The following is a 13,154-nucleotide window of genomic DNA, read 5'->3' as shown; positions in this document are numbered from 1 at the left end:
TCCTGGAGCAACAGGTGCCATTGTATGATCAGCACCACTTATCTGGTTTAGGGGTCATGGTCAAGTCGCAGAAAGAAACTATTTTTCAGATCCGAGAATTTTTTTTTTTCTGTGAAACACCCCTCACATGAAAAGGATCCGCTCCGATAATCTCAATACGCAACACCACACACAAAGATTCTGTTCTACCACCAGAATCCAGTCCTCTGCGGACACTTGATCTCACAAACACAAAGTTCAGAAGACACTTCCAGGTATGTGCTGATGGCTGCCGAGTGTTTCGGAAGAGGCGAGGTTGTTGTACGATGATGGTGTCAGCGAGAAAAACTTAGTTTGGAAAATATTTTGGCCCGTCTGAGGAACCCACTTTTCTCCTATGGTCAGACTGAATGTGAAATATCGCTCCGCGCCGTGTGTCTCGGGTATATTTGTTCACGAGGTACAACAGGGGGGTTGCAAGTCATCGTCAGTGGTTGTGCTAAATGCTATTGCTAGCTTGGTTCACAGCTCCTTGGGTAGAAACAACTAAATACACTTAGCAGTTACGCCAACATCCTTTCTGACCTTTCTCCAAGCCATCTCCTTTCTAGCTAAATATAGCTGGCAGTGTCATAAAGGTCCGAGTGACCATAAACCGCTACAATTAATTTGTCCTCCGTTGCTCCAACACATTACCTGCACAATAACAACCTATGTTTGAGATCAAGTGGCATCGTATGACATAGTATTCTCAATGCCGATTCGTTGTCATGACACGAGTTGTTTGGGTTTGACGTGACTTTTGTATTTTTGATTGTTGATTTGATTTGACCAAATAAACAGGCAAACAAACACAATTTAAATGACACGGCAAAGAGTTCACATTTCCCCCTCATGTCACAGCAAACGCATCATCCACACCGCCACGCACGCATTCCCACCTAGCCACGCAAACTAAAGTGGCGTCATTTGAAATCGCACTGCCGGAAACGTCAACTCTTGTTTGAGCTCACAACATCAGGTAAGACTTATTCTGTTTTTAAACACCGCTTCCTTGTTTGTCAGTCAGAGCACATTTTTGGTTGGCCAGAGTCCACAAAGTCAAACTTCGGCTTGCTCCACACACATGAAGATTTTTGCTTTAAGATTGCCCGAATCGAGACAAATCGACTCTTAACACTCATCCCACCAAAGGATAAACTTATAGGACAATCCTTTCAGACATAAAATGGGCGTTTATTTTTTTTTCTTTTTTCATGAAGGGGCAAAATCAGAACAAAAACATCCGTGTCTTTATGTGTGTACACAACCCGGGGACTGTTTTCAACAAAAACCAAATAAATGAGAGCAGCACTTAAGCATACCCATTTTTAAAGAAGACAAAATCTGGACGTTTTATATTGCTTTTATCAAATGTGGTCTACCAAAGATGAAGCGCCATAGGCAGAGGACAAAGATTAGCATCTATGTGGTGGTGATATAACGTTTTATGCAACAGACAGATGAGCACAAACATGTGGTCTGACAATAGAACAACACTCACAGACGTGCCTTCTTTATCCTCGGCATAGAACGACTAATATTACTAACATTCTGAGAAGCTGAAACTGCCTCCAATGAATAGTACAACATGCACTGAATTGAATTGTGACAGAAAATGATTAACTGTTTTTAATTATGTCATTCCTGTATGTTTTTATAAAGAATATAATAGAGAGCTATTTTTGCTCTTTTGTTTTTGTTCGGCGGCTGGATTCATGGTATTTCCATTCATTTCAATGGGAAAAGAAGCATTGGTATATGTATGTTTTGGATTTTGATTACGTTAAAATCCGACGACTTTAACTTGTTCCTCAAAGCAAAATCGTTAAACTGACATTTTACTTTCACAAATGTGACCCCCAAATTTCACACTTGGCAGTATCCTAAAATGCGGCATCAACCCACAGAACAAAGCAAACTCCACGTTCAACTGCAGCGCAATGCAGCGATGAAATTGATGATGTTGAGGATGATGAAGTCCAATGTGACAGCAGAGGTCAGCAAATGGGGAGAGTCGGGGAAAAAAAAAAAAGTGACATGATTCTATACATGAAAGAGGGGCTGCAATGCCTCAACTGTATACATCACAACAGCTCATTTGTCATAGCGACACATTCACAAGTGCATCCCAGTTGCTGTGGGGAAAAACGCAGGACTAAAAGGAATCTTAAGTATGATGACAGTGTTGTGCATCCATATGACAAGCTCTTTTCATCTTTTGCTCACAACCCCCCCCCCAACACAGACCGAATCAATCTCTTCTTTCTTTAGTATGTAGGCCTCCTATTGCACGCACACAGGCAGACATGTACACAGAAGGCCTCCTCCTCCTCCTCCACCTCCTCCTCCTCCTCCTTTCCTCTCCTCTGTGTGACCTTGACTGGCTAGCACTCCAGGGCTTGTTCTTTGCTCCTCCCTCTCTCTCGCTCCCTCCATCTTTCCGTGCTCACTCCCACTCCATCGTCTGCCTCTCATCCGCTTGTTTTCTGTCACTCTAGCCCGGCCAGCTGATGTTAAGGAGTGCAGTGCACTCCCCCCCCCCCCGTCGTTTTCTACTCCGTCCCCAAGACACAGAGGAGAAAGGGATCGGAAGATGGCAGAAAGGGAGTAAAGAGAGAAAGAGAGAGAGCCCACCCACCTCCTCATCCTCAGCAATCAAGTCAGCATAGTGAGAGTCAGTTGTAAAAATAACTCCAGCTCTGTGAATCCTTTATCAACAAGTCTTATTTCTTTGTTTTTCTGAGTAGACTTCCCGCATTAATTTAATATCAGTGCGAACAAGTAATGATACATTTTCATTCTCTATTTAAAAAAATAAATAAATACAAACGTGAAAAGCGCGCCACTTTCACATCAGCCGTATTTTAGGTCTTCCTGTTCCATCACAATTCCGAATGCAATTGTACCTCTTCACAGGCTCAGTTTATATGAATGTGATACAACTTCCTGTTCCACTGGAGGATGACGAGTGCTCGCAAGTGGCAGCAGGTTCAAATCAGCGTTTCTTGGCAGGTGTTCCAACAAAAGCGCCTAATTGGCGCCATGACGCCATTGTAGCCTACTCCTCCGACTCCCAAAAAGTCTCTTGAGGTTTTTTTTTTGTCCAATGGCTGAGCACGCTCCACATCCATCTGTTTAATATTAGAGCCTATTAACCATTTTGACTATTCATTCAAAACGAAATAAACTTAAGATAAAATGACGGAGGAATCTATTAAATGTCAAATTGATGCGCTGATTATTCGCTGATGCAATTACGCCATTCCTGTGCCAATTTCTGCACCTCGCACATCTCCGAAGGTCTCTGAAGGGATTGTGTTTGCACATGGCATGCTCAAACTCAATCTAATTCCCTTCAGCCTGCTGTTGTCTAATATGACATTTTCCAGCGCACATCCGATATCAATACAGACATCGCACACAAATGGCACAGTGTGAGGGAAATAAGAAGAGGTGCGAAAAACAAGGAAAAGACTGTCCTTCGAAATGATCATACCTTTTATGGTCATTTAACTTCAACTGACCCGACAAACACATTTTAAGATGATAACTTGAAGGCTACAGCTTTTAAAATGTGCATTGCTCCCAATTACAAGGTGGAACTTCGGTTTAAGCATTAACTCTGATGGATAATTTTACCATTTTTAACACAGTTAAATATTTCACATCAGCTAACTCCATTTTATTTACTTCAAAAATAATTTCCAAAGCCAAATTCAAATACTGTTCCATATTAGTTGTATGTTTTGAGAAAATCTTACAACAAAACACCCTGCTAAATGTATTGAATACATTTTGAGAAATGAAAAATGCCTGAAAAGATGAATCAGTTTAGATTGTATTCAAGACTCAAAGAAAGCTCTTCGGACAGTCTTTAAATTATTATTATTATTATTATTATTATTATTATTATTATATTGTTTTTACCTTAATTCCAAGATATTATTCAACCGCATATCTGTTACAAATTTCACCAAAAAAATAGTCATTGAAAAATGTAATTAAAAAAATAATTAAAAAATGAATTACAAAAATGTTTTGTGTTAATTTGTTAAAAAATTTAACACTTTAATTTTGAAAGCCAGAAAAGTCCTTCAGGCAGTGTTAATCTGTTTAATGCAAGGGGCATTGAAACGGGAGTTCAGAACATTCAGATATAGAGATTATCCCACCCCGTAAAAGCATTCAATGTTTTCTGTTTAATTGTTTAAAAAGATTGTTCTTGGAATAAGCCATGTGGGGGAAAATACATTTTTCTTAGTCGTTTCAACTAAATAAGATAAATATGGAAATCATCTTTACTCTAGGACTAACTGATGGTGTAACGATTCACTTGGCTGACGTTCCTGCAGGCAGTGTGGTTTCAAATCCCACACCGTGATGGTGTGAATGTGAGTGTGAATGCTTCTCTGTCCCTATAGATTTCCCGTGATTAGTGGCAACAAGTCCAGAAGTCTGCTGGAATAGGTCCCAACTCCTAATTACCCTGAAGAGGATAAGCTCTTTAGAAAATAGATGTATGGATCTTTATTTCAGTCTTTCGAAGAAAAAGAAAATAGTAATTATCCACATGGTTGATCACGGAAATAAAGTCAAATGCCCCATCTTGTTGTTTCAGCCCACTTCATTAGGCAGTAGACCTGAATACAAGTGTGTACTGTATACCCCTGCTGTAGACTCTCTCAGGAGAATATGAATAATTAAGAATTTATAAAAGATTTCAATGAAGCCAGGATGCTTACTTCGAATGAATCTGTGGTTATCTCGTTGACGGCTTTCATGCTTTATTCATAATGTGTTACAGGCTTGACAAGCAGAAAATCTATATCTTTCATAAGGATGCTCCTTAAGGGATGCTAAAAGGTTGCCTGCCTCTAAAAATGGCTCTTCCCACTGGTCAATAAATTTGTCTGTTTTCCGGAACATTAATTATATCAGTCTCTTAACAAATAGTTACTTTGCTTACCTGTAACCTTGCACTGCAGTAAAGGACAGTAGTTTTATGCATAATTAAAGAACAGGCACGTAGTCCTTATACTCAAAGTAAGCAAATTATATTATTTTAAAAGGTATCCCACCAGCTTTTGAATCTATCTCGCCAAACAACATATACGGAATTTTACGTGCAAGGAATCACCCACTTTGGAATGAGTCAGTACAAAATATGGTCAATATGTGTAGGGATCTCCTGTAAAACCTCTCACTAGTTTTAGAAAGAATCGAAAATAAAATTTATCGGAATCATAAATTTATTTTTTTTCTATAACAATCCACGTCTTGCAAGAGGATTAAATGCAAGCACATCTATTTTCCCTGAAGTCCCTGAAAATAATGCACTCTACCTGAGGAGCTGTCTTAGAGCAGGTTCCGCGTGCCAAAAATAAGTCATACGGATCAGTATCCCTGGCTGGAAGGTTGGAACTGGGCCCATATCTGTGGAGTCACGTCAACTTAAATCAACAAGAACCCTGACAGAATTAAATATAAATCATATTCAAGAGGCAGATAGTGCAGGGTGCCACAGCACTCATCTAATAAATCTGTGGCAATTTGTTCCCAGTGCTCCAACTCTCCATCTGTGATAAAATGACAAAAAAAAATTCAAAAAAAATCTCACTAGTAGTCTGGCTAGTGCTAGAAAACCAAGCGGGAAAAGAAACTCTGCTGACTTTTTGCAAGCAGGGAAGCTCTTCAAATTGTGTTCATAGTGATGGCGCTGGCGACGTCGCCTGCATGATAATTTCTCACACTTGCTGCATGCTGCGAGAAGAAATGGAGAAACACACACAGTCGTGTAAAAGTGACAACTAATAGGAGGAAAATCAGCCTCCAACTGACCAAAACAAGGATAGCATTTTGCTGCAAACGCCTTTTATGTGTATTACGAGGGAGTTTTCCAACCTGATCTGCTCGAGAAAAAAAAAAAAAAAAAAAAGCTAGGTCTGACAATCTTTATTGTTAAACCCGTTCAATAATTTAGATTGCAAATCCTTATTTATGTGGTCAGTTCTGAGAGCCACTCGGGAAGAAACCTCAAGCTAGCACTTTAGCCAGACTTTAGAAATGGAGAAAAAACTCTGGATGTTGTGTTTGATTAAATGCCATGAGTCTTAAAAAATGTTTTCAAAACTGCTTAGCCTGCTAAAAAAAATGGTGTACTCTGCTTTACCATCCAACACTTTTGTGTGTTTTCAGTTAAAAACAGCCATCTTTAAGCACGGAGGCGAACATAATTTCACTGTCAAAGGCAACGACAACTTGCAGTCACATTTTAAAAGCTGTAGTAAGAATTGTTGTCAGACATCTGTATCATTCCAAGAACGCAATTACATACGGGTGCTTTAAGGCAAACAAACATCGTAGTGCATTTTGAACATCAGCCAATTGTCTGATAGTTTCCCAGTGGGTATAAATAAGAAACCATTAAGCCATCAGACTGGAGCGACGATAAGAGTGCCACATTATCTTTGCAATCCCGCCTCCTCTCCGCTCTATATTTCTCTTCTGTATTGACACACTCCTTATTTCTGCCTTGGATTTGACCCAGGCTCACGTAAAAATCAACCTCTTTGAACTCAATGACCTCCATAATAATAATGCTCCATAATCAATACGTCCCAAGTGGACCTTTCTCACACGCCACCATGAGACACGGCGATGAATATGAAGGAAACACCCGCCACACAAGAACACCCTTTTAACGGAGTCAATTAGCCGCGTGTCAATCAAGTATCGAATCCACCAAACTTGAAAGAAAAGCCCCAACCACATCATAGCCTTACTTCTTCAACAGGGATGCCATTTGTGTCTCTTTTCGACAAAACGGTCCATGAATGCACATCACTCTGACGTTTGCACATAAGCGGTGATTTGATCAGGAAGTCGGACAACAAACCTAATCTTTGTATCGTATAACTTCATATAGGGATGATCTAGAAATACAATCATCCCTCATTTTATTGCAGTTCACTTATTGCGGCTTCAGTGCGTCACAGGTTGGTTTTTTTTGTGTTTGTTTTTTTGTTTTTTGTTTTTTTTTGTAAAGTACAGTGCAGTCAGTTACTCACCAGCACATTCCTCATAAAGTTAACATCATTAGCTAATCGGATATAGCCAACCATTGCTAGCCACTTTGCGGAACAAATCGTAACAAAACACAACTTTATATTATTAGCAAACATGCCGATAGCCTCAACTGATAGCGTCGTTGCTGTACACCACAACAGCTATAGCTGGTCAATCGTACGTTCAGAGATGGTGAGAATAGACGGAACTTTTAAACACATACAAATTCACAGTCGGAATTAGTAAAACTGGTATGTGTTATGGCGACTCCAATTGAATTAAAATACCTGCACCTCACATGTATATACTGTGTAGGAGGTTAGTGATTAAATAATTGGATAACACTTTAAAATACTGTACACATAAATAATACCATAATTACTTTTTGTCTATTGTGGGGTGGCCTGGAACGTAACCACTGCAAAAAACGAGAGATTACGATATATCTTTTTCCCTGCAGAGTCAATTCTGATAAATATCGATATCTGATAAAAGTACCAAGAGTTTATATCGTCTTTTATATTGTCTCAATGGGTGCCAAAATTCGATTCCGGTACTCGTTGCAGTCAGCAAAAATCCCATAGAATTCACTGCTTCTACTTTTTATCACAACGGACAATTCACCAGTGACAAAAATAAATGCTAAATGTTGTAATCCCAAACAGCCAGTAGTGGAGCTGGGCAGAAGCCGCCGCCACCTCATGTCACTCGCTGGCCCCCACATATTGGAAAATGTTTTGGCAACTGTGAAACCTTTTTTTGACACTTTCGCATCAATGCTGTTTTAGAACCCTTGAGGCACTACCACAAATAATTCACAGTAACTGCATATTTTAATAATAAATATAAAATTAAGCCAAATGTTATTTGTAAAAGCAATGTATCCAGTAAACAACGCAAATTGTAGCAAGCAAACAACATGGCAGGGAAGTCATTGTTCATCATAAGATCCACAGTCACAGATTCATGAAATAAAATGCCCACATATACTAATCTAGCCCAAGACAATCATAATACCAGCAGGAACAAAAAGCAAAAACATATTTAAGATATCTATATTTTTTTTATCATTGTGCGTTTTAGATAAGGATGAGCCATTGATCACAGTATGAAAAATGGCGTTGGCCATTGGTGACAATTGATCATTTTAATTGGGAGTTAGCAAGCGAACAAGCAAACATAATGTCCTTATTTAGTAAAAAAAGCTATTTGCGATTTTTTTTTTTTTTTTAACCTGGACTTGGTTTCTGCTGGTATTACAATTGAGTGAAGTTTTTGCTCATGTATGCATTTTATTTCATGAAATTTTGACTGTGGATGTCCTGATAAACAATGACTTCTCGGTTACTGAGGTGTTTACAAGAACGCAAATGATGCATTTAGTCACCACGGCCACCCCACCGAAAAATATCTGGCTACGCCCCAGCATATAGCCAGTAAAATCAAAATGGGTTGTAAATCACATCCCAAGGACAGCTTGAGACCATGCTGATTTACGTCTCCAGCAAACAACTCAACAGCATAGACAAAAATATCGGGACACACCTCTTGAGCAATTGATTATGGGATGTAGTAGACCTCTTGAGCCAAATGAATATTAATGAGAAAGACTTCCAGCATGACTGTGCTGTGAAAGAACTACGACTTCAACCCCACTGAACACCTTTGAGATGAACTAGAATGTTGGCAACCTCCGACCAGTGACCAATATTCCTCCATTAGAAACTTGAAACAGAAGAGTGGCCTCGGTTTACCAACCAGTCATCATTTTTACATCCTGAAGGTGTAAGACTCACAATGTTTTATTGTGCAATCACTCATTTCCTTGGAGGTCATATCATGAAGTCATCATGTAAAAATCTAACCTGTTAAAAGCTTCCTTCCTCCAAGTTGCAGGACTAAAATAGACATGCCCACATCTCGCATCCGATATGCCGTGCCGCCTGCACATGCATGCACGTACACTACTGTACTCTGCTGTTGTCCAGCGAAATGAACCAGAACAGCTCCTCCCACTCTGCCTTTTTTTTTTTTCTTTTTTTGCAGCCTCCTTTTTCTCATCCACATCCTCTGGCTCCTCTACAGCAGCAGGTGTTATTCTAACCTGAAGATTTGTTTTTAGGCTGCAATTAGTATTATGTGCAGCATTCTAACAGCAGGGGCCACTAGTGGCGTGCGATGAGAAGAGAAATCACGCCTCAGGAACACGTGGGAGATTACTCAAATATGCCCCCCCCTCCCCTTCCTAACCACACACAAAAACACCCCCTTACACCCCCCATGGCTGCTGCACTGCGAGATGCATTGGCAGGATTTTTTTTCTCTTTTTACAAAGATGACACTTTGAGTTCTGTTGAAGGGAGGAGTGGGGGAGGAGGAGTGAGGGGGGGGGGCTTTGACCTTGCACAGTGTTGTCCTTAAACATGTGCAAAATCTTGCAAAGACGCGCACGCCCCAACAACAGGTCAACAACACACACGCATCTCACGGTAGGCACGATGCACACTTGCTACATTACATAATGAGCGCCCCACACACACTTTGTGGCGCCGGCGCGGTGTCAAAAGGACGGCGAGGAGGATGCACGCGCGCCCCTCCTCTGAGGGCTGTCGTTGGTGAAACACCTTAAAAGTGTCACGGCCGCCCCTCCCCAGCTCACCTTTGCTATTGTTCTCCTCCCTGTTGAGATACATGGCTCTTGGAGTTGGCGACACAGGCGATGGTGGAGGTGGTGATGTCGAGCTTGCAGCGGTGTCAGTGTACTCCTCAACTCCTCCTCCGGTGTAGTTGGAGCTGTTTTATTGTTTTGCTCCTGCACAGCCCCTCTCTCTCTCTCTCTCTCTCTCTCTCTCTCACTGTCTGTCTGTCTCTCTCCCTCTCTGTGTCTCCTCCTAAGAGTCAGAGTGTGTAGGTACAGGCTGCTGGATACTCTCACTAGCTCCCTCCTCCTCCTCCTCCTCCTTCTGATTCCCTCCCTCCTTCCTAATAAGCAGTATCTGGCTTTGGTGGATCACATGACAAAATAGAAGGGATTTTTTTTTTTTTTTTTTTTTTTTTTTTAATTTCCACATTTGCTTGTGGGTTTTATTTGCTACACGGGTACATGGCAAAATTGCTCTTGCAATGGATTGGTTTCCAAATAAAAACCAGAGTGAAAATGAAGACACTGGGCTCTATATTCGTGCCTGTGTGCCGTGGTGTAAAAACTGGTGCATCTTGATTTTCGTGCAGATGCAGGCCTCCTTTAGCGTGTTTGGAAATTTGGCAGACTGCGTTGCGCCATACAAAACGAGGGTGTTCTCTTTTACATGTCACCTTGCGCACCAGAAAATGACACTAATCTTTCAACCAGCTAAGAGCAGGTCTAAGTTTTGGCGCAGGCAGACTCGTCTCCAGACCTCAGTCTTGATGGAGGTGGAAGTGAGGGTGGATTGAAGGGAGAGGGAGGTCTAGGCGTGGGCGTGGCAGTGGAGCAATTATTCTTGGGTGCATTTGGAAATCCACGCTGATGTCCAAACACGACTCAAGAGAAGTGTGTCCAGAGAGGTAAAACGTGTGCCTCGCGGATTCATTACCAAACGCACCCAATGTTACAAACAAAACATGAGCTCGTGCTTGAACTGCGTCCATTTAGTGCCTGATGCTCTGGGGGCTCCGTGTCCCCTGTCGGAGCACTCCGACACTCCTTTTTGGGGCACTCTGAATAACCGAATGTCACATTTCAACAACGCTCAAAGTTCGAAGTGGGGCAAGTTTGGAACATACTCATCATTACACTCCAAACAACTGCGAGCGCGCAAGCGCGTCTCAAATGCAACAGTGCTACAGATTCTTTGAGCGGAACACTATATTATTAAATCAGGTCTGGCTTCAGACAAGAACTCAATTACAATTTATGATGTTGCGCAATGCACTAAAAACGGTTTCATTGTTGTGCTGGCTTGTTTTGCTGCAATTTTTTAGCATGACACGCACAACATCTTGCTCTGGTTCACAGTCTCTTCTTTAAAAATGCAAAATACTGCTAATTAATGACGGATGATTTATGTTTTGCCCCTAATTCCATCAAATTGTCTTGTGTGCTCTCCTTAACTTCCACCTCGTATATAAAGTCCCAATCCGTGTTTCACCGCCCGGGGATGTTTGTCATTGGCTGGCTTTGGCTGACGCACCACTACCCACAACAAAATTACGTTTGTGATTGGCTGGTCTTAACGTATCGAGCAGGCAAAACCTACTTTGATATCGTATGTGCCTTTAGTCCAAGACTAAGACCAAAAAATGTATGCAAAACAAATCTGATATTTTTTTATTAGAATTCTAGAATCATTGTTGGCGTTTGTTAAGCTACACAATGGAAGAGGACATTCAGAAAATAAATAAATAAATAAATAATCAAATATTATATTTCAATTGCAATATTGACAAATCAAATCTCATTAAACCAAAATCCCCTTTCACCACCTGCGCCACAGTAAAGACCTGGTTTCACCTGGACTAAAGATTTGTCCCCTTTGGTCATGTATGTAGGGGGCGGGTAATAGAATATGTCTGAGTCTGAGTCGGCAAATTCCCAAACACGGTAAACTAGACCCTGGAACGAGAACTTTTTTCTACGAAAATAGGGCCTATTATCTCAAGTGGTGTGTGTGTGTACCAATAATCATGCCGAATTTAAGCACCTTCAATGTCGATACAGAGGTACGCTAATATTTTGCTCAGCTTCTTTTAGTTCGTCCTCTGTCACCAAGCTGCCTACTGCAGATGAATCCTGGTACTTTGTCATTTATAAGATCAATATGAACATGATGACACCTCACAACCGGCACATTCTAAAAATCTGTTAAGCTGTTCAAAATTGGATGTGTGTATCGCCCACTGTAGCAGACTTTGTTTTATTTGGTCAAGTGTTGGGAAAATCCGCAGCACAGCATAATAACACTGATTGGGAAAAGAAAAGGTGGCACCCATCTGGCTCACCTATTGCTGCATATCAATACCCATCTTGCCACAGATGGTGGTCAGATGGCCGCATAGAAGAAACCATGGAGCTCTTTATTAAGCTGGACGTCAGATGAAAAGATCTCAGCCATACAATCCGACGCTACTTTGTCGCAAGGACACATGGGCGCTAATATGTTTGCACTAAGTGTGAGCAGAGAAGGATATGACTGATTTAATCCCACGATGACAAGTTGTTTTAAAGACAATATTTATATTTTGTACATTTGTTCTACTTCTTCAGTGTCCAGTCTGTGAAAGACCTTCTGGAAAGTTACACAACAGATGGAGTAAAACCACAAAAAAGAAAGATTCATTAAACCTTCACACGCCAGCATCTCGATATTGGCATTTAGCATGTTTTCAAAATAGGTTTATGATAACCGCATGCTGCTATTAGAACATTTCTAATGGTGTCTGGTGGCTGTGTGCGCGCACGCGTGTGTAAATATTGCCTCTTCCTCCTTACGAGCGTGCACAATAAAAAGCTAATATTGCATTCAATCATGCGCTGCTTTCGCTGATACTGCAGATTACAATTCAATAGGACATGAGCAAAGCTGTACTGTATGGCTGCAAAGGCTTAGATGAGTAGCGATGGCTCCACTAACAGTAAGCCGGCGCTCTGTCAGTAGAGACGCGAAGGTCGTTTGCTCACAGCATCCCGCGGTGATTTCCATTTGATAATACTTTGTTTTGCGCCGCTCGCTGTGCCGTTACACTGACAATCTCTGGCCATTTGTTATGTGAATCCTCTGCAGAGTCATTTGAACCCTAGCTCCACTTCCTGCATTTTTATCCTTGTGCCACCTGTCACTGATGTCTCCACCGTCATCTTTATTGAAAGAACTCTCGTCTCTCCCTTAAAGGATACTGATTCCCATTGATTTAGTGACCTATATAGGCATGACCGCCCTCCCCCTTCTGTCCTCTCTTCATGCTCCCTTGTTTCTGTCAACACCCCGTGATTTCCCCTCATTTTCTCTCTTAATGCTCCCTTATTGCGTCAAATAGTGGCCTCTGCGCTAATTGATGCGTTCATTGTGTCTCAATTAATCACTGACTGC

The 13,154-nt window shown here is 41.2% G+C and overlaps 1 protein-coding gene across 1 annotated transcript in view; it reads right to left on the bottom strand.

Moving 5' to 3' along the window:
* Positions 1 to 10,023, bottom strand: part of LOC148335056 (synaptotagmin-7-like) — a 54,476-nt gene extending 44,453 nt beyond the window's left edge. Inside the window, exon 1 of the mRNA XM_088297721.1 lies at positions 9,746 to 10,023. Coding sequence (XP_088153847.1) covers positions 9,746 to 9,779 — 34 coding nt within the window. The 5' untranslated portion in view covers positions 9,780 to 10,023. The remainder of the gene's footprint in view (positions 1 to 9,745) is intronic.
* Positions 10,024 to 13,154: the final 3,131 nt, after the last annotated feature.

Source organism: Idiotropiscis lumnitzeri, chromosome 6 (genome assembly GCF_059441095.1).
Source record: "Idiotropiscis lumnitzeri isolate Australia: NSW breed Sydney's pygmy pipehorse chromosome 6, RoL_Ilum_1.0, whole genome shotgun sequence".
Taxonomy (NCBI): Eukaryota; Metazoa; Chordata; class Actinopteri; order Syngnathiformes; family Syngnathidae; genus Idiotropiscis; species Idiotropiscis lumnitzeri.
Note: the sequence above shows the minus strand (reverse complement) of the source record. Positions and strands in the feature narration are given on the sequence as shown.